General features: G+C 38.5%; 1 protein-coding gene across 3 annotated transcripts in view; it reads left to right on the top strand.

The window, feature by feature from the left end:
• Window positions 1-21,519, top strand: part of Igf2bp3 (insulin like growth factor 2 mRNA binding protein 3) — a 111,742-nt gene that overhangs the window by 85,104 nt on the left and 5,119 nt on the right. For 2 of the 3 annotated variants that reach the window (XM_020184400.2, XM_074065150.1), the window contains exons 9-12: window positions 213-348; window positions 2,754-2,879; window positions 16,876-16,992; window positions 20,382-20,456. In XM_020184400.2, coding sequence (XP_020039989.1) covers window positions 213-348; window positions 2,754-2,879; window positions 16,876-16,992; window positions 20,382-20,456 — 454 coding nt within the window. The remainder of the gene's footprint in view (window positions 1-212; window positions 349-2,753; window positions 2,880-16,875; window positions 16,993-20,381; window positions 20,457-21,519) is intronic. The other variant, XM_074065149.1, reaches the window with a different exon arrangement.

The following is a 21,519-nucleotide window of genomic DNA, read 5'->3' as shown; positions in this document are numbered from 1 at the left end:
TATACCTGGCGGTTTTTATTGAGAGGATAGGAGAAATATTTTCTTTTCTCACCTACAGTTCTTGGAGTCCTATCTCATTTCCCATGATGTCTGACCACTCACATTTATGTAAAGCCAGGCTTCGCAGTTTGCCATCTGTGGCTGAATTACCATGAACTGTCTTCCTCCTGTAATTTCCCATTCTTTTCTTTCCCCTCTTTTTCAATCTGCAGATTGCAGGAATTGACGCTGTATAATCCGGAACGCACCATTACAGTTAAAGGCAGTGTTGAAACATGTGCCAAAGCTGAGGAAGAGATAATGAAGAAAATCAGGGAGTCTTACGAAAATGATATTGCTTCTATGAATGTTAGTTTCAGTGTGAAAGAGGTGTTTTTATTTTGACAAAGAGTTAAAGGATGCTTTCATTGCACTAATATTCCTTTAGCGGGGGCATCATGAGAAGTGGTTTTAATGGATTTTTACCAACATAGATAGCAAGGACAAAGACACAGGCTTTGACATTAGTCTTGGCTATCTGATTTTAGCACATTATTCAGCTTTTGAGCCTTGGCTTTAGATCTTATATCTGCCAACAAAAAGTTAATACTTTCCTTCTGATGTTAATTTGAAGGCCGCTAGCATAGGAGGAACGTGGGCTTTAGAGGCATGTGAGCTGGATTTGAATTTCAGCCTAACCATTGGTGAGCTGCAGCTATCTTCTTTTGGACAATTTACTTGGTCTTTCTGAGCCTCAGTATCCTCATCTGAAACATAGAACTACTATATATCCTGCATACTTATTAGGATTACTTATTAGGATTATAATGCATATAAAAGTTACTATTAAGAATGCACTGCTGGGTGTGGTGGCTCACACCTGTAATATCAGCTACTCTAGAGGATCGCAGGTCAAGACTAGCCTTGGCAAAAAGTTTGAGACTTCCCATCTCAATAAAAAGCTGGATGTGGTGTGCACATACCTGTCATCCCAGCTATGCAGGAAGCAGAAATAGGATCTCAGTCCAGGCTTGGCCCCAGCGTAAATGAGAAGCCCTATTTGAAATATACTTCAGAGCAAAAAGGGCTAGGGGCATGACTTGAGTGACATTGCCTGCCTGGCAAGCACAAAGACCTAGGTTCATACTCCCAGTACTGTCCCAAAAAAAAAAAAGCAACCAGGCACTGTTGGCTCATACCTATAATCCTAGCTATTTGGGAGGTTGAGAACAGGACAATGATGGTTTGAGGTTAGCTTGGACAAAAAAGTCTGTGAGACTCCATGTCAACCAATAGCTGGGTGCATTGGTGCATGCCTGGCATCTCAGTGGCAGGAAGCTTAAAATAGGAGGCTCTTAGTCCAGGCTGGCCTGGGTGAAAAGTGAGGCCCTATCTCCAAAACAACCAAAGCAAAAAGGGCTGAAGGCATGGCTTAAGTGGTAGAGTACCTGCCTCACAAGCACAGTAATGCCAAAAAAAAAAAAAGGATTCTGGGCTGTGGGTGTAGCTCAGTGGTAAAATGAGCTTTGAATATTTTGAGAGCAGGTGTGGTGGTGCATACCTGTATTAGCTACTTGAGATAGTGAGGTGGATGGATTGAGAGTTCAAGGCTAACCTTTAGCAATTTAGCAAAACCTTGTCTCAAAATAATAATTTTTTAAGTTTAGGGACTATGAATGTAGCTTAGTGGTAGAGTGCTTATGTAGCATACAGGCTGCCTTGCACTGCAAAATAAAATTAAAATATTGGTTTGAAATTTACTTGGTCCCTCATTTAAACAAACCTTGGAAGTAGGAGAATTTCAAATGACAATGTGTAGTGTGTCTAAGTTGATTACAGCAAATTACTGACATTCCTTAATGGGTGGAATGGTGCTGAAAACGGAACACTTCAGAAGTCCATCTTAAGGGCTCAAGTGGTAGAGCACCTACCTAGCTATTGAGAGGCCCTGAGTTCAACCCATGGGCTGCCAAAAATATAAAAGTCCATCTTAAAAAAAAAAAAGAAGTCCATATTAAATTTGGAAGTACATGATGTAAAAACTCTTCAATTGGGCCCGTCATATCAAACAGTAAGCCTAAAATAAGGGCAATGTGACAGTGAAACCTTTATCAGAAAATTCTAGAATGCTTTATCATTTTTACCTCAGATGTTGGCCTGTCAACAACCTTCACATTATCACTGCTTGCCCACATGTTTCAGAACCAACTGGAATTAAATCAAACCCTACAGCCCTTTTTGGGGGGGCTTTATGTCTCCTGTGTCTGTTCCAAAGACATAGTTATTTGCAGTAACTGCATGAAGGATGGGATGTGTTTTAGGGATAAGAGACCTTTTCACAGCTCATTCTGTGTTCCTGATGTAAGTTCAGGGAACACGTCTTATTTACTTACCCTTTCAACTGATGGAAGATTTTCAGTCTATATATGTGGGGTGCCCACAGCATACAGAGTGCAGTTCTGTTTGAGTATTGTGGGCCAGGGATGAAAGAAACCAAGGTTTCGTTCCTTTCCCTTGAGATATACCAGTGCACCTGTGGGTCAAGGCAGAGGCAAACCAGCCTACAAATTTAAAAATATGTACACATGTAAACAGATGTGAACTACCTATTCAAGTACAGTTTGGTAGAACATCTGCTTTGTTCTGTAATTTGAATCATAATACAATTCTTTTATTAGACAAGCGTTCATAATATGAATACTGTCACTTAAAAAACAATCACTTCCCCTTGTTTCTTTTAATTGTCAAATTAAGGGACCTTTTTACCATTGCAGCTTCAAGCACATTTAATTCCTGGATTAAATCTGAATGCCTTGGGTCTGTTCCCACCCACTTCAGGGATGTCACCTCCCACCTCAGGGCCCCCTTCAGCCATGACTCCTCCCTACCCACAGTTTGAGGTAAGATCACTGGCCTCTGCTTGCTTTGTGGTTGAGAGGGATCCAGTCAGATGGATGAAGCCAGACTTTTTCTCTCCAGTTGTATGACATTCAGTGCCAACTGGGAAAAATCTCAATGCAAAACCATGTGCCCATGTGATCTGTCATTTATTTGGAGCCAGTGTGTGCTCTCCAATTGTCGGTAGGGTCTTTTAATTTGACCCCAGTTAAAGTAATAAGCATGAGTTGTTTTGAAGGTTTTGTATGGTATAGTTGTCAACATGGGTTTTTAAATATCAAAAGAAGAGTTTGTGACTTCAGGGGAAGAGACAGGAAGGCTTTTGTTGTTGCTGCTTTGGGTTTTTGCAGTGTGGGGAATTTTTAATTGTTGAAGTAAAGGATTTTTAAAATGCTTCCTTGCTGAACATAAGACACCAGCAATCCCAGCACTCAGAAGGCTGAGGCAGGATGATCACAAGTTCCAGGCCAGCCTGGGCTACATGGTAAAACCCTGTCTCAAAACTCAGAAACAAAACAACCAAAAAAGTCTTCTTTCATCTTTGTCACCTGGAAATGAACTGCTTTAAAAGGTCAAGAAAGACTAGACATGTTTCCATTTTGATTGATTGTACTTTTTTAGCCAGTGACTTAGTTTTGTTCACAATTCTGTGTACATGTGTATATACAAACACTGAACGACTCTTACTTTTCTAAAAGTAGATTATATGACAGATCTTACCTTTTTGTGTAGGCTCTTCAATAATGTTTTTCTTCAGAAATAAAAGACCAGGTATAGCATGAAAATAATATCAACACAGCAGACATGATAGCAAAATTTTTTAAAGTAATTCATAATTCAGTTGCATTATCAGTGATAATTGGTGGTAGACACTTAAGTGAACAACATTCTAGGATCTTCTATCATGAATTTGTTTTTACATCCCTATCTTCATGGTTGGCTCTCTTTCAAAAATTTGAACAGTAACTCCTATACCATTATCAATTCAGGAAAACGTCCAAGTGGAATAGGATGAAGATTCCATTATGTCACTGCCTAAAATAAATATGTGAGTAAAATGACATTGAAGTTCTGCAGGGAACACAGATTACTAGATTGTCCATGTTTATTCTTCAGGAATTAATACTTCTTTTCCTATCCTTGAACTTGCTAGGCTGATAGGTGTTCTGAACTCTGTCCTTTGGCAGTTCTTCCTTTACTGTTGGTACCATCTGCATCTTCTCCTGCAACTCAGCTGCCATTTCTAGTATGTTTGTGTCTGGAAACCATATAACAAAGCTAAGGATAGCCATCAATATTACAAGTATAAATTGGCCATGTTGGCACATGCCTATAGGCCCATCTATTCAGGAGGATGGGATGGGAGGATTGCTGGAGCCCACAAATCTGAGGCCAGCCTGAGTAACATAGTGAGTTCTTATCTCCAAAAATAAAAAGCAAAACTTAAACTAATAACAAGTATGAGTAGATTTGTTGCCCATTGTCTAAAGCTTTTCAGCACAGGTAAAGGTAACCTGAAGTAGCTGACATGTTTTTGCTTGATACTTAAAGGAATCCTGGGGAAAGAGCCTGGAATCAGAGTCCAGGTCCAGCCTAGCTCTGCCATGTCACGGAATATCAAACTCCCATTCGTTCTGGGTCTGTGTTGTCACCTGCACGATGAAACACCTGAACTAGATGAATGATTTCTAAGGACTTTCAGGTCAAACATTTCTAATGTCCACAAAATTCAGTGATATGAACACTGGCAGAGAAGGGACTAGCCAAGACAGGAGTTCAAGAGTGTATGTACTTAAATTCTAATATGCCCATTAGTTTCTTTATTACTGTGGATGCATTGGTCACAGGAGTGAGTTTAGGGCAGATAGGTATCCCTGACACTTCTGTTAGGTATCCCTTACTAAAAGTTCGGATGTGCTGCTCATGTAAAGTACTTGTGCTAGATGAGGCCATAGGGGATGTACATTTCTGCTAGCTGCCCTAAACTAGCTTCTGTTTGGCATTCACTTAACCAACCACTCTGTTGTTCATACTCCCAGTTTGAAAACTGAGGTGTCCCTTTAACTTTTTCATCGCTCTGTGGACTGGTGACAGGCTCTAGTCAGCAAAGCCTCTCCCATTACATTGTAGCCTAACAGAACATTCTTCAGTATCTGTCTTTTACACTTACATGGATGCTTCAGTACCAAAAATTCCTAAAGTGAATTGCTAGGTATCTACCTTTAAAGTATAGAAATAAAAGATTATGCGTGCTCTCTGGATTTAGCCAGGTTTCTGATTAAATAGTACAGTTCTATATATTGGGTTATAGAAAAACAAAGAATGTTCTGAGAGAAGTGAGATCAGATTAAGCATTTGACATTTCTGAAGCACTTTCACAACCTTAAATGTCTGGTTGAATTAAACAGGTAGTGATTTGGTTTAAGAATGGGAGGAACCAGGCACATGCTTGTAATTCTAGCACTTGGGAGGCTGAGGCAGGAGAATTGAGAGTTCCAGGCCAGAGTGGACTATATAGTGAGACCCTACAAAGGGAAGGCGAGCCAGTGATGTTCACTTACACTACTAAAGCTGAGCCAAGAGGAAAAAACAGAAAGAAGTCCTCAAAGCTGCTTCTGAGACATTTAAATTTGATCAAATTTGGTAGAATTAGAAGCAGCCAATGAGAGCAAACATACAGAAACTGCTAAATGTAAAGATAGACATTGCAACAGAGCCAGAGCTCAAAACACCTGGCCTGGCTTGAAGGACTGGCAAGGGAAAAAACTTGTTCTCACAGGAATAAAGTGTGGACACCTCAGCTGCCCATATTTGCTGAATACTGGTGAGAATTTTACTCTACATGCGTCCATGATTACAATGGAATCCTCATATTTACATCTGTCTCAAAATGATGATCATAAAAGAAGGCTCCATTCTCCCCCGTTTTTTGTGTATGACATTGATATTTTTGAAAAATCTAGGCTAGTGGTGTGTACAATGCCCCTTAATTTGTATTTGGCTCACTGCCTCCATGTTATTAGGTTCAGGTAATATGGGGGAGGGCACAGGAATACTTTTCTCAGTGTGCCAGTTTAGGAAGTAAATGATGCCAGTTCGTCTCACTAGTGATCATGTTGAGTTTGGTCATAAGACCAAGCTTGGTTATAAGCAGTAGCCAGATTTCCATATTTCTCTGTTGCCAGATTCCTCTGTTGTGATGAAGAAATACTCAGTAGCACTTTGAACATGTGTATCTTCCCAACAGTCTGTCATCATGAGTTTCATTTATTACTGACATTTGCACAGTTCATATTTTACTGGTTTTCTTTTGTTCTTTTATGTTCATTCATTGAGTCTTCTGTATGGTGCAGCATAAATAGCTCCCTGCCTTAAGGGGAAACTTTTTTCTGTAGTTACATTAGATTTACCTAGGCCGTCTGAATTAGGCTCCCCAGGGTAAAGGCTAGGTAGAGGTATCCCTTTTAAAAGCTTCCCAGGTGACTGCAGCATGTAGCCAAGGCCAATAGCAGCTGCTGTGTGTGGTAACTGGGTTTGAACCTGTGCCCCACTTACATGAATCAAAACCTCAGCAGAAAGGCAGACTTTTATTGAGGTCATCAAGAGTTTTGGGTTTTGTTTTTTTTTTTTTTTTTTGTATTGTCAAGAGCTATTGTTCTTCCTAGTCTGGAGAAGGGACTTCAATGTTGGAAAGAATATTTTCTACAAACACTGGTGCATGTGAGAAAAGACTGGGGTAACCATAAACACCCACCATTGATAATATGTACCTCTTTCTACCTTGGTCTGTATTTTATTTTAAAAAGTAGTTTTAAAAAAAACAAAACCCTCACCCCTTTATGTTTGGACCACCTGTCATGCCAACTCAGGTGTAAAGTAGGCCAAAAACCTCTGTGGGATGTTGCCATGTCTTTTCACTCTTTTGAATCTACTTTGACATGCTGTATGTATCAGGATTAAGTTTGGTTGTATGTTACAAGAAGAAAAAATGGCTAAGAGTTTTTCTTCTTCGTGGAAGAGTTCAAAGGTAGACAGTCCATAGCTGACGGCAAGTCTGCCATACTTTTTAGACTGGCGCTCCTCTGTTTAGCATGCTACTCCCCTAAGTTCAAGTCCAGCCAGCAAGAAGCATAAAGGTTCAGACGTTGGTGGACGCATCATGTATGGACAGTGCCTGAAGAAAGAGCTACTTGACACTTCCACTGGCATTTTGCTGCCTAAAAATGACGCCTGACCTTGTACACTGCACGAGAAGCTGGAAAGGAGGCAGTGTGTGTCCATTGAACCCTGGGTCCATTACTAATGGAGAACAGATGTTGGAGACAGCTGGTTGATTCTACCCTGCTTACTTAGCATCACTACCATTTCCTTTAAGTTCTCAGAAAGGATGAACCTAAATTAATTCTGGAGGGAAAATCCCATGTTCCATATTCCATTGTAGTTATTCTCATCTAAACAAAGGGTAAACAACACTCTTCAGAGAATTATTCTGTGCCTGTAGATGCTGCTGTTTTCTGACTCAATGTTCAAGGGAATATTTTCTGACTCAGTTCTTCAAGTTTGGTTAGAGTGTAACTTGGAGGTGGGGAAGATGTGAACACATAGCTGGAGTGCCTGAAATAGCTTTGCCTTCGCTATATGTAGATTTTTACTTTTCTAAATCCAAATCACTTATACAGCATTCCCCTTATCAGCAGGTTAGCTGTCCATGGTTTTACTTAACAACCCTCCCACAACCACAGTCCAAATATTAGTTTCCCCACTCTTTCAAGAGAGAGACCTCCTTCATATAGCTTTTATTACAGGATGTAATTGTTCTGTTTTTTTATTGTTACTCTCTACCTGTACCTAATTTATAAATTACACTTTACCATAAGTAGGTAGGTATATATAGGGGAAACAGTGTATATAGGGTTTAGTGCCATCAGCAGTTCTAGGCTTGTTGGGGGGTCTTGGAGAAGGAGGGTTTACTGTACTCATGTATTTCAAGTACCTAGTGATCAGCACTTTTTAAAAATAACAAACAAAATACTGCTTATATTTATTTATTTTTTTAAAGGAGATAGCTAAATTTACCAAAGCTGTATCAGTTTTTCTGCTTATCATTGTTTCTTATATTCCTTTGGGCTTTATTTTCTTCTTGCTGAAGAATATAGTGTGTGGGTCTGTGATGTCATTTTTTAAAAACTGGGTGAGAGAACTAATTGTTGACAAGGCATTTTCTGTTGTTTTTTTTGGTTTTGGTTTTGGTTTTTTGGTGGGACTGGGGTTTGAACTCAGGGCTTCTTGCTTGCAAAGTAGGAGCTCTACTGCTTGAACCATACCTCCAGTCCATTTTGCTCTGATTATTTTGGAGATAGTTTCACACTCTGTTTATCCGGAGGTCCTTGAATTGCGTTCCTCCTGATCTCTGCCTCCCAAGTAGTAGGATTATAGGTGTGAGCCACTAGCGCCCGGCACTCTCAGCATTTTTAAGATACTCCTCTGCTGCATCCTGTATCTATTCCTGCTGATGAGAGGCTTGTTACTCCTGGCTGGGAATGCAGCTCAGAGAATTGTAATGCCCTGGGTTTGATCTCTAGCACCAAAAAGAAAAGAGAAACTTGCTATTCCTTAGATGCTATCTCAGAGAAGTCGGATTACTTATTAAATCATCTTATCCTTGATATCCCGTAAGTTAGGAGCGAATTTCTTTTATTTTAAATGGATATTGATGGCTAAATGTTCCAAAGAAACGGACTCCTTCATTTTTCTACTCATATTTTCTACTTCCTGCTTTGTTTAATGTGAGAATAGAATGCTGTATCTTATCTTTGGATAAACCCCTTGTCTCTGTTCTATTCCAGAACTTTGCCCCTCATCCCCCACAATCTCTTTTTCCCGGAACCTACTAGGTTGATTTTTCCAATAGAGCCAAAGAATTGGTTCTTCCAACAAACAAAAAGTCTCTAGTTCCTGCCTGGCAGCTGGCTCATGGAGTACTTAATTGGCAAACCTCGAGTTTATAAATGACAGGAAATGCTCCTTTCAGAAATGCTCAAACAGTAGGGAAGAGGGAGTTGGCAGCTAGTGAAGCAGAGCAAGAGCTGGAGTTGGCATGGTGCACATTGCCGTGGCTGGATGCTGTTGGCAGCTTGCAGTTGGGTTGGCAGGAGTAAACCCAAGGCCTGTTGTCTTCATAATTCTGATAGCCTCTTTGGAGTCTTCCCAGAAGTCTCCAGAATAATTTTATAGCCTTAAAATTGCTAACTTCTGCTTATGACATGCAAGAAAGATGAGCACTTCTTTTTAGGTATAAGTAGTTTAAGATACTCTTTAAGAAACAAAATATTTTATGAATTGAAATTCACTGAATTTTTAGAGCAGATTTTTAGTTCTGGTTTCATGGAGTCTCTTAGTCCTTAAGATTTCTCATTGTGGGAACAACACTTTTCTTGGTAGACAGTTTCCAAGTAAGTGACTGCAGACATCTATGAGGCCTTGCTTACTTAGTTATTGGGGAGGAACTTTGCTTCTTTTTATGTTTTTCCTTTTAAGGACTTCAATATTTGGTTCAGGTCATGGAGTTGAGTAAACTTACTTTCAGTTCCAGACCAAAATCCGTTTAAAAACAAAACAACACTCCATCCTTCCTCCCCTCCGCCCCCATACCTACGCCACAAGCCAGAGGGAAACACTGGCATTGTTCCATGTTCCTGGAGGGTGATCTTGTTGGCTGGCATGCACGTCTCAATGCCTTTGTGATGTCTTAGATTTTGTTCCCCACAAAGTAAATACATTGAACCTTGCTGTTTGTTCATACTTGTATGTCTTCACCACAGATGATTGGGAACTACTCATTGGCAGACTCCACTAGTTACACAAACTTGCAGTTGAGCAGCTTTGTTCTTCTGTTATCTCAAGTCATAGCATAGAGTTTGCCAAAAAAATCCAAAAGAAGTTTTGCCGATAGGCCTCTGGCAGAAATCCACTGGGAAACATCTTGTGTCCTGTGAATATCCTTCACCCCCCAAAGAACGTGTTAAGAAAAGGTTTTTTTTTTTTTTTCTTTTAACATAAAAAGAATTTTTAATTGTACAAAAAAATAGGTTTATGACACTTTCGTATATGTATATAATGTGCTTTGATCATATTCCTCCTCTTCCTGCTGGTTCCTCTTTTTCTTCCCAGATAGTCCTCCTTTTATTTCTTTTTCAAATCTAGGTTCTACATATGAGAGAATATGTGGTATTTGTGAGTCTGAACTTATTTCACGTAACATGATCTCTCGTTCCATCCTTTTTCCCAAAAATGACATAATTTCTTTTTTTATGGCTGAATAAAATTTCATTTTTTAAAATCCAGTCAGCTGCTGATGGGCAGCTAGGCTGATACCATGACTTGGCTGTTGTGAACAGTGCCGCTATAAACATGGGTGTGCAGGTGTCTCCACTGTATACTGACTTAGATCCTATGTACCCAGAAAGTGGTATTGTTGCATTGTATGGTAGCTCTACTTTTAGTTTTTCGAGGAACTGCCATACTGATTTTCATAGTGGCTGCGCTAATTTCAATCAACTGTGTAAAGAAACAGTTTTGAGTAGGGCACTAGTGGCTCAAGCCTGTAGTCCTAGGTACTCAGGAAGTAGAGCTCAGGAGGATCAAGGTTAGAAGCCAGCCCCAGGCAAATAGTTTACAAGACCCTATCTCTGGGGGGAAAAAAAATCACTATAAAAGGGCAGGGTGCAGTGACTCAAGTGTTAACAGTGCCTGCCTAGCAAGTGTGAGGCCCTGAGTTCAAACCCCTGTGCTGAAAAAAAAAAAAAGATTGAAAGGAAAGTTCAGGACAATGCAAGTGAACACTAACTTAAACCCAAGGAATATATAAGAAAGGTTAATGCTTAAGTCTCAGAGACTTAAATTCTCAGGTGGAAGAGGCTTTTCATAACTATTCTGGCTGCTTAGGTTTGCAAGTAAAAAATGGAATTTTCTGCTTATCTGGGCGTCCAAATCCTGAAAATACAGTTTATTATGCTGAATTCCATCTAAGAACAAATTGTACGAGATTGTCAAGTAGATGGGATAGTTATGTAAAGCTGCTTTGTATCCTTAGAGGAAAATTTCTCCACAAAATAATTTACGGCCAGGGAGATGTCTGGTGGATACAGAATTGGAGCAGAGGGAACTGAGTGATATTCAGAAGTGGCTTACCAAACTTCAGACATTTGATGAGTCCCTTTCAAGACACTGTTGCCAGGCTGGGAGTGTGGCCCAAGTGGTAAAGCATTTGTCTAGGAATCATTGCCCTGAGTTCAAACCCCAGTACTGCAGAAGACACTTATTGCCAAGCATCCACATGACTGCCCATCAGTCCGGGGACACTAATCTTGCCTCTAAGTCTGCTTTTCTATTTAGCAGATTCTGTTGCTTCTGTTCCCATTCTGTCCTGGGATGTTTTTGAATCAATGTTTGGTTCTTCACATATTGCCCTTTCTTTCTATTGTGTCTTGGTCTTTTCAGCCTTTCTTTACTACCATTCCTTTTCCAAAATTTCACACATTTCTCACACATTCTTAATCTTCACATTGGATTTGTCACCTCTCATCCTCCTGCTCCCAAACCAACGAAACAAAAACATGGTAACCTTTCATCACTGTGACGAGATCATTTTGCTTTACAGCTTTTGAGGTGCCAGCGTAGTTTCTGCCTCAGCTTTCTCATGGAGGCTGTCTTTTTTTTTCTAGGCTAAGATACACGCTATGGCAGTGCTTTTGAGGCCCTGGAATTTTTACTCTAAGATGCTGCTGATGATGATAAAATGAATTACTTTCCCTGGGCCCGGTGCGGTGGCTCAAATATGTAATCCCAGCTACTCAGAAGGCAGAGATCAGAAAGATCACAGTTTGAGGGTAGCTCAGAGCAAAACATTAGTGAGACTTCATCTCACCCAATAAAAGGTTGGCATGGTGGTGCAACCTGTCATCCCAGCTGTGCAGGAGGTTTAAACAGCAGGATTGCAGTCCAGGACTGCCTGGGCAAAGAACATGAAACTCTACCTGAAAAATAACTAAAGCAAAAAGGGCTTGGTTCAAGAGGTAGCTCAAGAGATAGAGCATCTGCCTAGCAAGCACAAGGTCCTGAGTTTAAACCCCAGCTCCACCCCAAGTTAGCTAGAGGTATAACCTTTAAGTGATAGGATACTGTCAAATTACTGCCCTCTGAGATTTAAAAGTTGCCTTCTCAGTACCAGAAAAAGGAGTTTTTACTAAGCAAGTGAATAGTTTTTCTTTTATAGACTGGGTGAATTGTGTGACTTTTTTCTTTTTTTTCTTTTAAATTAGCAGTAAGGAAGCTTGGAGCCAGATTTGTGTAATAACAGCATTTTTGGCTTCACCTTATAATTACTGTTCAGGTCCTGATGCTTTGATTTCTTCATAGTTCATTGTTTTATTTTTCTAGATTATGTGTATTTAATAAGCAGCATAAAATTCTTTCTGAAACAAGGCCCAAGAACAAATAATTGCATAGTCATGATGGTAGATCTGACCTAGTTATACTTTAGAATTAGTCCAACCATTTAGAAGGTTTGTTTTTTAGAAAAAGTATTGTTGTGTGGGGGTGGGGGGGGAGGTGCATTGTGGCATTCACAAAAGTTCTTACAGTATATCAAACTCCCCCCTCCATCTTTCTCCTTTACCCCTCCCCCCATTAAAAGGTCTTTATCATCCCCCAGTGAAAAACAACAAAAAATGTACACCTGTTATTTAGAACAACATGATATGGATGCTCTTAGTAAGAATATTTAGATTCTACTTTTTTAAAAAAAGGTCAGGATTAACTTAAATGGTCTTGGTAAAAGGATCAAGATGACAAAATAATGCTAACATTGAGCACAGTTTATGATGAATGTCAGCATTAATTCACTTGACATATCCAGCTATAAAATAAGAAAGCCTATGAGGAATAAATGGTTTCGGGTGACTGTATAACATCAGAGATTGTGTAGTTCTATGACTTGGAAGTACTGAAGAAGTACTTCCAAGGGTATCTTTTGCTGATTAAATGCAACAGAAGTGTTGGCCAAGCTAGGCAGGACAGGCCCTATCACAAATCTTTCCAGTTGAGAATTTAGTGAGGAGGCGGCAGTTCCTGTTTCTGGTGTGTTTGTTCTAAAAACTTATAGGGGTACAAGAAGGACTTCATTTAATTGACAGCTGTCTTAATGTCTTCAGTATGTGCACTGTCCTGGAAAACATGGAGGACCCGAAAGAGCTTTATCAAGTTATGAAAAACATTGTAGAAATTTAGCACATCTTGCCTATATACATGCAAAGAAACAAAGTCCAATGATTAGAGACAAGTCAGGGATATTTACTGAACTTTAATTTGGGTTAACTCTTCATTAAATAGGATAGGAAGACACAAATAACACAGTTTAAATGGATCTTCATTTGTAAGAAACTAGGCCTCAGGTCCAGAATAATACATTGCTTCATTTTTCATATAAGTGAAAAGCATGATTTGTACTAAATGATTTTCCCTTTATAAACTGACCATAAAATAAAATTTATTGGCACAATAATTTGGAAATATCTTGTCAATTTTAAATATGTGTGCTCTTTGAGCCTTAATTCTAAACATAAATTCTTAAAAGTCATAGAAGAGCACAAAGATTTGCTTACATTATTTTATAAAAATAGAATTAGTAACCCATTGGAAACTGAACTCTCAAAAGGTCTCTATGAAAGTACCTTTAGATATAGCAAAATAATTAGGGTGTCAGATGAAGATAAAGGAATTGAAGCTCTGTAGTTTTAAGTTGCAAAGTCTCAAGCATACGGAAGTTACAGGTGTGTGCAATTGAGACAACAAAGCCATTACTTTTACAGTACATTCTTTGTTCCTGTAGAACATCATTAATTTTTAGTAATCTTACTCTTCAAAATGAAGAAAACTTGTAATGGACTATCTCTACATGCCCTTTTTAGCATTTAATCAAAGGTTTAAGGTTTTTCAGTTACACACAAGAAATACCCTTGACTCATAGGAAGTCGTATTAAAGCCAGACAGGGAAAACTGCCCCACCTCAAACGAGAGTTCTACTGAGCATTTTTCTTAAGAGCTCTGTCTGTATTTTCCACAGCTTTGGGTCATTTCAAAGCACTTCTGTATCTGCTGAAAGGATGATACTTAATGTTTCTTTGAGAACTGTGCTTAGGAGAGAAACTAAATTTGACTCTTGCTCCACCACCTGTCACAGTGTGACCTTGGGCACCACTCCGACTCGGTTTTCTCATCTCTAAATGAGAGTGTTGGTATTTTCTATCAGTTGGATCAACTGTGAGGTGTAAATGAGATCACACACAGCCCTGCACACCGAGGAAACTCTTAACTGATCTCACCACACAGTTGCCATGTACCGTTCCCTCATGTTATTTCCCTCCTAACCCAAATTGTACCTTAGCATACTCTTTATCCACTTCCCACTCCTCTCATTATGTCGCCCAAGCTAGTCTCAAGTGAGCCTCCTGCCTCAGCCTCAGGGATTGTAGGTGTGCGTCACCATGCTCAGCTCGGTATTTATCAATTTTAAATGCTCTGGCCCTTCAACCTAGCAGTTCTGCTTCTAAGAATACATGCCATAGAGGTATTTGAACAAGGAAACAGAAATTTGTGTATATTCAATTGAAGCGTTATGTGAATTAGCTGAAAACTAGAAACTATACATGTGCTGTAGGGATAAGATAAAGCAGCTTGGATTTATCTATTTGAGGGAATACTCTACCAGTAGAGTGACTTGTGAATGATATGAGAAGATATTCAAGGTGTATTAAGGAAAAACAAATTTAAATTTGTACTATGCCTATTTGTTTTCTTGAAGTTCCTGGTTTCACATCTGTCTTCTTACTAAATGTTGCCATTCTTCTTAAGCATGTGGCTTTAAAGAACTAGTAAGTATCACTATTTGGGCTTGGAACTTTATTTAGGTAATTAGTTGATTGTGGAGTTGTAAGTTATCTGCCCAGTGTAAGTTTTTCTGACTGACTTTGGAAATTCCTGGGCAAATTTTTGACAATTTCAGATTTACATTCTATGGTACTTTAATTTTATCCTATCTAGATATTTCTCATTTCCATTTTATTTGTAAGCAGACACAAGTTACTCCTTGTATTTTGTTATTTCTAGAGTGTGTTTGAGACTTTGTCTTAAAAGACCAAGAAACAAAAGCAAATTCAAACAATTAGGCAAAAACTGAATCATTACTTTAAGGATAATAGTATTGTTTTGAAAATTTTAAATTAAATAGCAATAAGATCTGGCTCAAAATTTTTTCAGATGGGATTTTTTTTTTAACCTGTAAATGTCATAGATCGGAGTCTACAGAAAAGAATCTCAGACTTAAATCCATGTGATTAAAATTCTTACCAAGCAGTGTGAGTAAACTGACCTGTAAGTGGCCTCTGATACATCCATGTTGAGGGATAGTGGATTAGCTTATTCATCCACATACGGAGTTCTGCCAGTAGTAGTACCTTGCCATGGACTTGTGGTGCCTTGTGCCCTGTTCTCTGCCTCTAGTCTGGGCTCACAGGAAGAGGATACGACATTAATGCCACTAGTAATGGTAAAAGTGGTGTCATTTGGTAGCTCAACATTAAATGGCATAAAGTTTGTTTATATAGCCAACAAAAATGTTATCACCCACTGTTACTATTTTCTTTGACCAAAATTTTCAAATACTGTTTAAAATAATCAAATTCTAAGTATTTCCTGGGTTTGTGAGACTTTGGAAAGCAAAACTGTTGGCCTACTTTTAAGATATTAGGAATTTGAAAAGTGTTTAGATTAAAAATGAGAAATTAGGAGAAATTTTGTGGCAGTAAGTGTACATGGTAGTATTGGATTGATTTGAGTACTTGGGAGCTGAATTCATGGTATATCCATATATGTATCAGGAATAAGAGAAGGTTTGAGAGAATTCTGTGAAATATTTAATTTTCTTACCAAACCATTCATATATAAATTTATTTCAAATAGAATGCCCCTAGAACATTAATTTATTACATGCATACAGTTTTTTCAAATGTATAATCTGCCTTACTTGGTATTTTCATTTGTGGCTTGTCTTAAAATACCTCTTGAAATACAGTTCTTGGAATCAACTTTTCCTTGGAAGTATTTTTCTTACTATTGTTAGAAGGTAAAGTATAACCTGTGAATATGAGCCCTACTTCTGCATTTTAGAACTTGTCGTTCACTAAACTTAGACTTGGCCAGTCACTCACTCTTTTCTTGAGTGAATGTGTCCTTTAGCCCTGCGAGAATAATTGTGTGAAGAGACTCAGAAGGGCAGGGTGGCATGAGGTGGTAAAGGAATGAAATGCACAGATGAAATCCAGTTATGCGTAACCTTTCAGGAGTCAACCTTCAAAATGGTTTCCAATTATGTGTAAAATGCAGAGGGAAGGGAGAATAAAGAATTATAGGGGGAAAGTATTTTAAAGCATTTTATGACTAAAGTAAATGAGTTCTCCTAATCCTGTCCTATATTTGTGTGTGTTGTGTGGAATATAATGCAATTAATTAATATATGATATTCAGTCTCTTGAGAATAGTTCACTATATATATGTTTAAGAAGTGAAGCCTACATAGAGAAGGTATGGAATTGGTGCTCTTCAATGCTGCCTTGTTTGTTGATACGTAGTCCTGAATTTGTCAAGAGACTACCTTGCATATAGTGGTGGTAAGCTCTTAATTTTTAATGCAAGCTGTCCTTCTAATATTTAACTTTATAATGCCTGTATCTTTTAAATTTATTCAGTGACATTTTGAATTTTAACAAAATTGTATATAGAAAAGTGAAATGCAAAATACAAATGCTTTCAGAATGAATATATATGGGACCTTCTGACCTGTTAGGTAAATTCTTGTTAACTTATTGTAGTTTTCCCTATAACTTTTCTAGTCTGAGAATGTGCTCATCCTAAAGATGATTTTTTTCCATATAATTCTAACAGCAATCTGAAACGGAGACTGTGCACCTGTTCATCCCAGCCCTTTCAGTTGGCGCCATTATTGGCAAACAGGGCCAACACATCAAACAGCTTTCTCGTTTTGCAGGCGCTTCAATTAAGGTACTGTTCTGCCAACCATGGCTCTCTGGTTCTTGAAGCAAGTTACAGAAAGATAAATCTTCTTTGCTCTTTATAATTTGAATTGAAAGTGACAGGCTGTCTTAGGGTTACATAGGCTAGGACAGAAAAACCCCAACAATGGCTTAAATAAGGTGAATTAACTTCTCTCTCCAGCAAAATCAGATGATGGCACTGCCCCACCACAGCCTTGGGCTTACCAACTTCCCTAGCTAGGTATGACCTTGAACCTACATGATCCCAGATGACATGAGTCAGTGCTTTGTCAGGTCTGTTTGTCCAGCCAGTTGGGAGAGGACCCAACAAAGCCTTTGTAATTGGGAAGTTTCCTCTTGGCTAATACAGGATATTTCTACCTATATTCCATCCTCAGAACTTGGCCAAACCTAAAGGAGCAGCAGGGAAATCTTGCCTGTATTGTCAGCTAAACATTTTCTTATTATAGACAGTAGGGTAACAAATACCAGAGGCAACTAACATTGCTATCAGAGACTACTGTACATTACAGATTCTGTATTTCAATGTGCTGAGGCTAAACAAAAGATTGCTTTAAGGAACACAAAGGTCCACAGAGGCTTGGTATATTCATAATTTCCTTCAGGAAGACATCAGTCTATGAGAGATGATTTTTTGAGCAGCTCTGGGGCTGGAATTCAGGGCCTCACACTTGCTAAGCAGGTGCACTACCGCTTGAACCACTCCACCACCCCCAATGAAAGATTTTGATGTATAAACCTTTTTAAAAAAAATTACAATTACCACTACAACCCATAAATCCCACTGAAGAATATTTATCCAAAGAAATGAAAACTTAGGTCACACACACACACAAAAACCCTGCAGTTAAATGTTTTCAGCATCTTTATTGATATAACTGTCCTAAAATAAGAAACCAACTGTTCAACTGGTGAATAGATAGTGTGGTCCATCTATACAGTAAACACTACCGAGTAATAAAAAGGAACCAACTGTTGACAATAGCAAATTTGGAAGAAACTTCACGTATTGTGGTGAAAAAAGGCAGACTCAGAAGACCACATGTTGTATAATTCAATTTATATGATAATTCTGGAAAACGCAGAACCATAAGGAGAGCAAAGAATTCAGTGGTTACTAGGAATTAGAGGAGGGTATGGACTGAACATAATGAGGCTGCCTGATATTTGGGAGGGTCATGGAATTGTTCTGTATTTTCATCATGGTGTTCGTGTTACCTGACTATGCACTTGTCACCTCACAGAACCTGACAACAAAAAGTAAATTTTATTGTATGTAAATTAAATAATTAAAAATCAAAACAGAAATAGCCTTTATATACTCTTGTAACAAAAAGCAACAAAATCCATGAACAAGTAGGTAAAGGAAAAGATGGCAGAAGATCAAGTGGTAAACTGGCTTTACTATGTTAGCTAGTTTCTTGACTCTTTTCTTGCCTTTATGAAGGAGTCATGGCTCAAGTGGGAGAGTAGCCTGCCTAGCAAGCATAAGGCCACAGAGCTCAAACACCAGAAAGTAAGTAAATAAATTGACACATGCTCATACCCATTTTGGAAAAACTGCAATGAACAAGAATAAGAATTGGGTATTAGAAGTTCAGTTCTTCTTTCTGGTCTTCTTGAAGGTGTTCTAATAGGAATGAAAAATGTTTTGGTTTCCCCAAAAGTCTAAAACGCATAATGTAAAAGATTTAGAACCACTCTTAATACTTGGTTTAGGTTTCTGTTAGGGTAAATTTCCATATATGTGCATTGCTTTATTAGGCATATATTATTTGATATCACCAACTACAGTCATTTGTGGTCACTTATTTGACATTTAGATTATTCCTAACTTATTCTGTATAAGCAGTGCTATGATAAATAAAATATGGCATACAATCTTATTTCTTTAACATAAGCATACAGAAAGAAGTATGGTTGGTCAAAAGACCTGTACTTTTTTTCAGGCTTTGAGAGATAATAGCAGTTTGTACTTCCTACTTCAATGAAAATGTGCCTTTAGCCCTAGCCCTCTACCACCACTATTGACATAGTTTTTTTTGGTTTGTTTTGTTTTAAGTAGATAAGAAGTTGAAGAATGCTGTCTTCTTTACAGTGGTTTATGATGAATAACCCTAAGAGCCTGAACTAAAAAGAAGTACTTAACTGTTTTACAAACTAAAAACTAGTCAGTGCCCTGCATAAAGTGGGAATGGTATCAAGGTTTCAATTTGGCTTCAGGTGGCAGAAATGTTAGGTTTGTTTTGAAGGAGGGAGAAATCAGAACTTCACTTAAAATAAAGTTTTTGATGTAAACATGTAGAAAAGATGTAGAAGATTGTCAAGTAACTGGCAGTGGTCATCTTCAGTGGTGGAATTTGGGATGATTTGTATTTCTTTCTTCCTCTTCTTACACAGTAATGTTTTATTTGATTTACATACTAAGAAGCTGGTCACAGTAGTCCATGCCTGAAATGTCAGCACTCAGGAGGCTGAGGCAAGAGGATCATGAGTTAAGGCCAGGCTGAGCTACATGTGAAGACCCTGTATCAAAAAAAAAAAAAAAACTACACTAACAATTTTTTTGTACTCCAAGTTTCTAGCAATTTTTTTTTTAATTTTAAGATACTTCCTACCAGTTAGGTCCCCAAATATTGTCTTCCAGTTACCACACAGAAATGCTAGTTTCCTCTTCCTACAAACAGTTTCTGAACCATTTTCCCAGCCTGGGCTTTTTTGTGAGGCTTCATATACTTTGTGAAATAGAAAAGTCTGAGCTTATCTTTCTCTTGCTAAGTTAATGTTTATTCATTTTCATATGTTACTAAAATGAGTATACTTGGGGACAGTTTACTAATAGATTTGCTAATAGATTTGTGAACTCAGGAAAAAAAATAGTATATTGGCTTTAAGAAATCCAGAGCTTTTCTAAATTAAATAAAAGGGGTTCAGCAATCTTGGCACTATTAAAAAGCTGTGCTCTTTCCTCTGAAAATTAGAAAAGGCCCAGGATTCTCGACAGGGTGCCTAGTCTCCTGGAGTGTTATCTCTATGATAGAAAACCCAGGAGGTTCTGGTGCAAGTGGCCCAAGGAGCACACTTCAAGTACCCCTGGTATCATGACTAGGAGCACAGGCAACAGAAATGCCCAGTTCTTCCTCTGGCTCCAGTAGCTGCCTTGATTATGAACCAGGCAGTATATCTACAGTTGTAGCATGGAAGACCTTACCTGATTTAAAGCCAGATTAGTCACTAAGTCTGCATAATTTCTTTCCACAAGGCTTTTAATTTTGCATTTCAGTCAAGTACAGCTGTCAAGCTGGTGGCCTAAGGATTCTCTGTCAATGACACCTGTGAAAGTATCATAACCAATTGGTGATGGGTCTGTTACAGATTGCTCCAGCTGAAGCGCCAGATGCTAAAGTGAGGATGGTCATTATCACTGGACCACCAGAGGCTCAGTTCAAGGTATGTGCTCTACCATGTGTGTATAGGTAACAGATTATAGGGAGAACAATGATGCTATCTTCTGAGAACTCCATAACTTGGCTTCTTCTCTAAAGGTGTCTGATAATCAGTAGTATCAACGGAAATTCATATCTAAGATCAGAGTGGAACCATACCCAAAATTACATTTCAAGCATAAACCAAAACCTTTAATTTGGGGAGTTCTGCAATGATTGTTGGGTTTACCTGTCTCCCAAAGGTTTGTTCTGTTATTTGTGAAGGTAAGACCTTAAGACTGAAATTTACAAACCTGCCTAGTTAATATGCCTTGGAAACTTATTCGCATATTTTTCCCTTCCATCTCTGAAATACTGTAACCTTGAATCAAAATGGCCCCAATTCCTCTTAGGATAGAATTGACCATTAGCCCTTGCCTGTAGACTCTCTACAAATCACTCTACTCCTTGGGATTTTAGAGATAGGAATGGAAGAAGCTCTTAGGGACATTTGACCTGATGTGAACTACTGTACGTGTAGTTTGGGACCTTTGGGGCTGAGAAGTGGTGTAGCAGGGTGATGAACAGATGAGACTCAGTGGCCAGGATGTTGGTTTAAATCTCAGCACTGTCATTTACTAGCCGTGTGACCTAGGGCAAGCTACTTTTCTGACTGGTCTATAAAGTGAAGATGAGAGTATTTATATCTAAGGTAGTTGTAAAGTTTAAACAATCTATACAGTGCTTAGAATAGTGCCTAAAACATAAGCAGCACAGTATTAGTGTGCTGGTGGTGGTGATGTTCAACCAACTCTGGGCGATTCAGATCGTGTCAAATTCACAAGTACATTCTTTTTAGTGTATGATTTCTCACGTAAAAATTTAGTGTGGAACATTTTGTCTTAGATAAAAGGCACTAGTGGAGTTGAGGGCTGTAGCAAAGTGGTACAGTATTCACTTATCGAGCATTTAAAAAGAAAAAAAAAACCTACAGAATTCTATTAATAAAAAAGCCTTAACTTGGTCCTACCTACCACTTAGCAGCTGTGTCATATGACAGCTACTTATATGCCTTAAGTTTCCTTAGC

Source organism: Castor canadensis, chromosome 2 (genome assembly GCF_047511655.1).
Source record: "Castor canadensis chromosome 2, mCasCan1.hap1v2, whole genome shotgun sequence".
Taxonomy (NCBI): domain Eukaryota; kingdom Metazoa; phylum Chordata; class Mammalia; order Rodentia; family Castoridae; genus Castor; species Castor canadensis.
The sequence above is the reverse complement of the archived record's forward strand: the minus strand, read 5'-3'. Positions and strand labels throughout refer to the sequence as shown.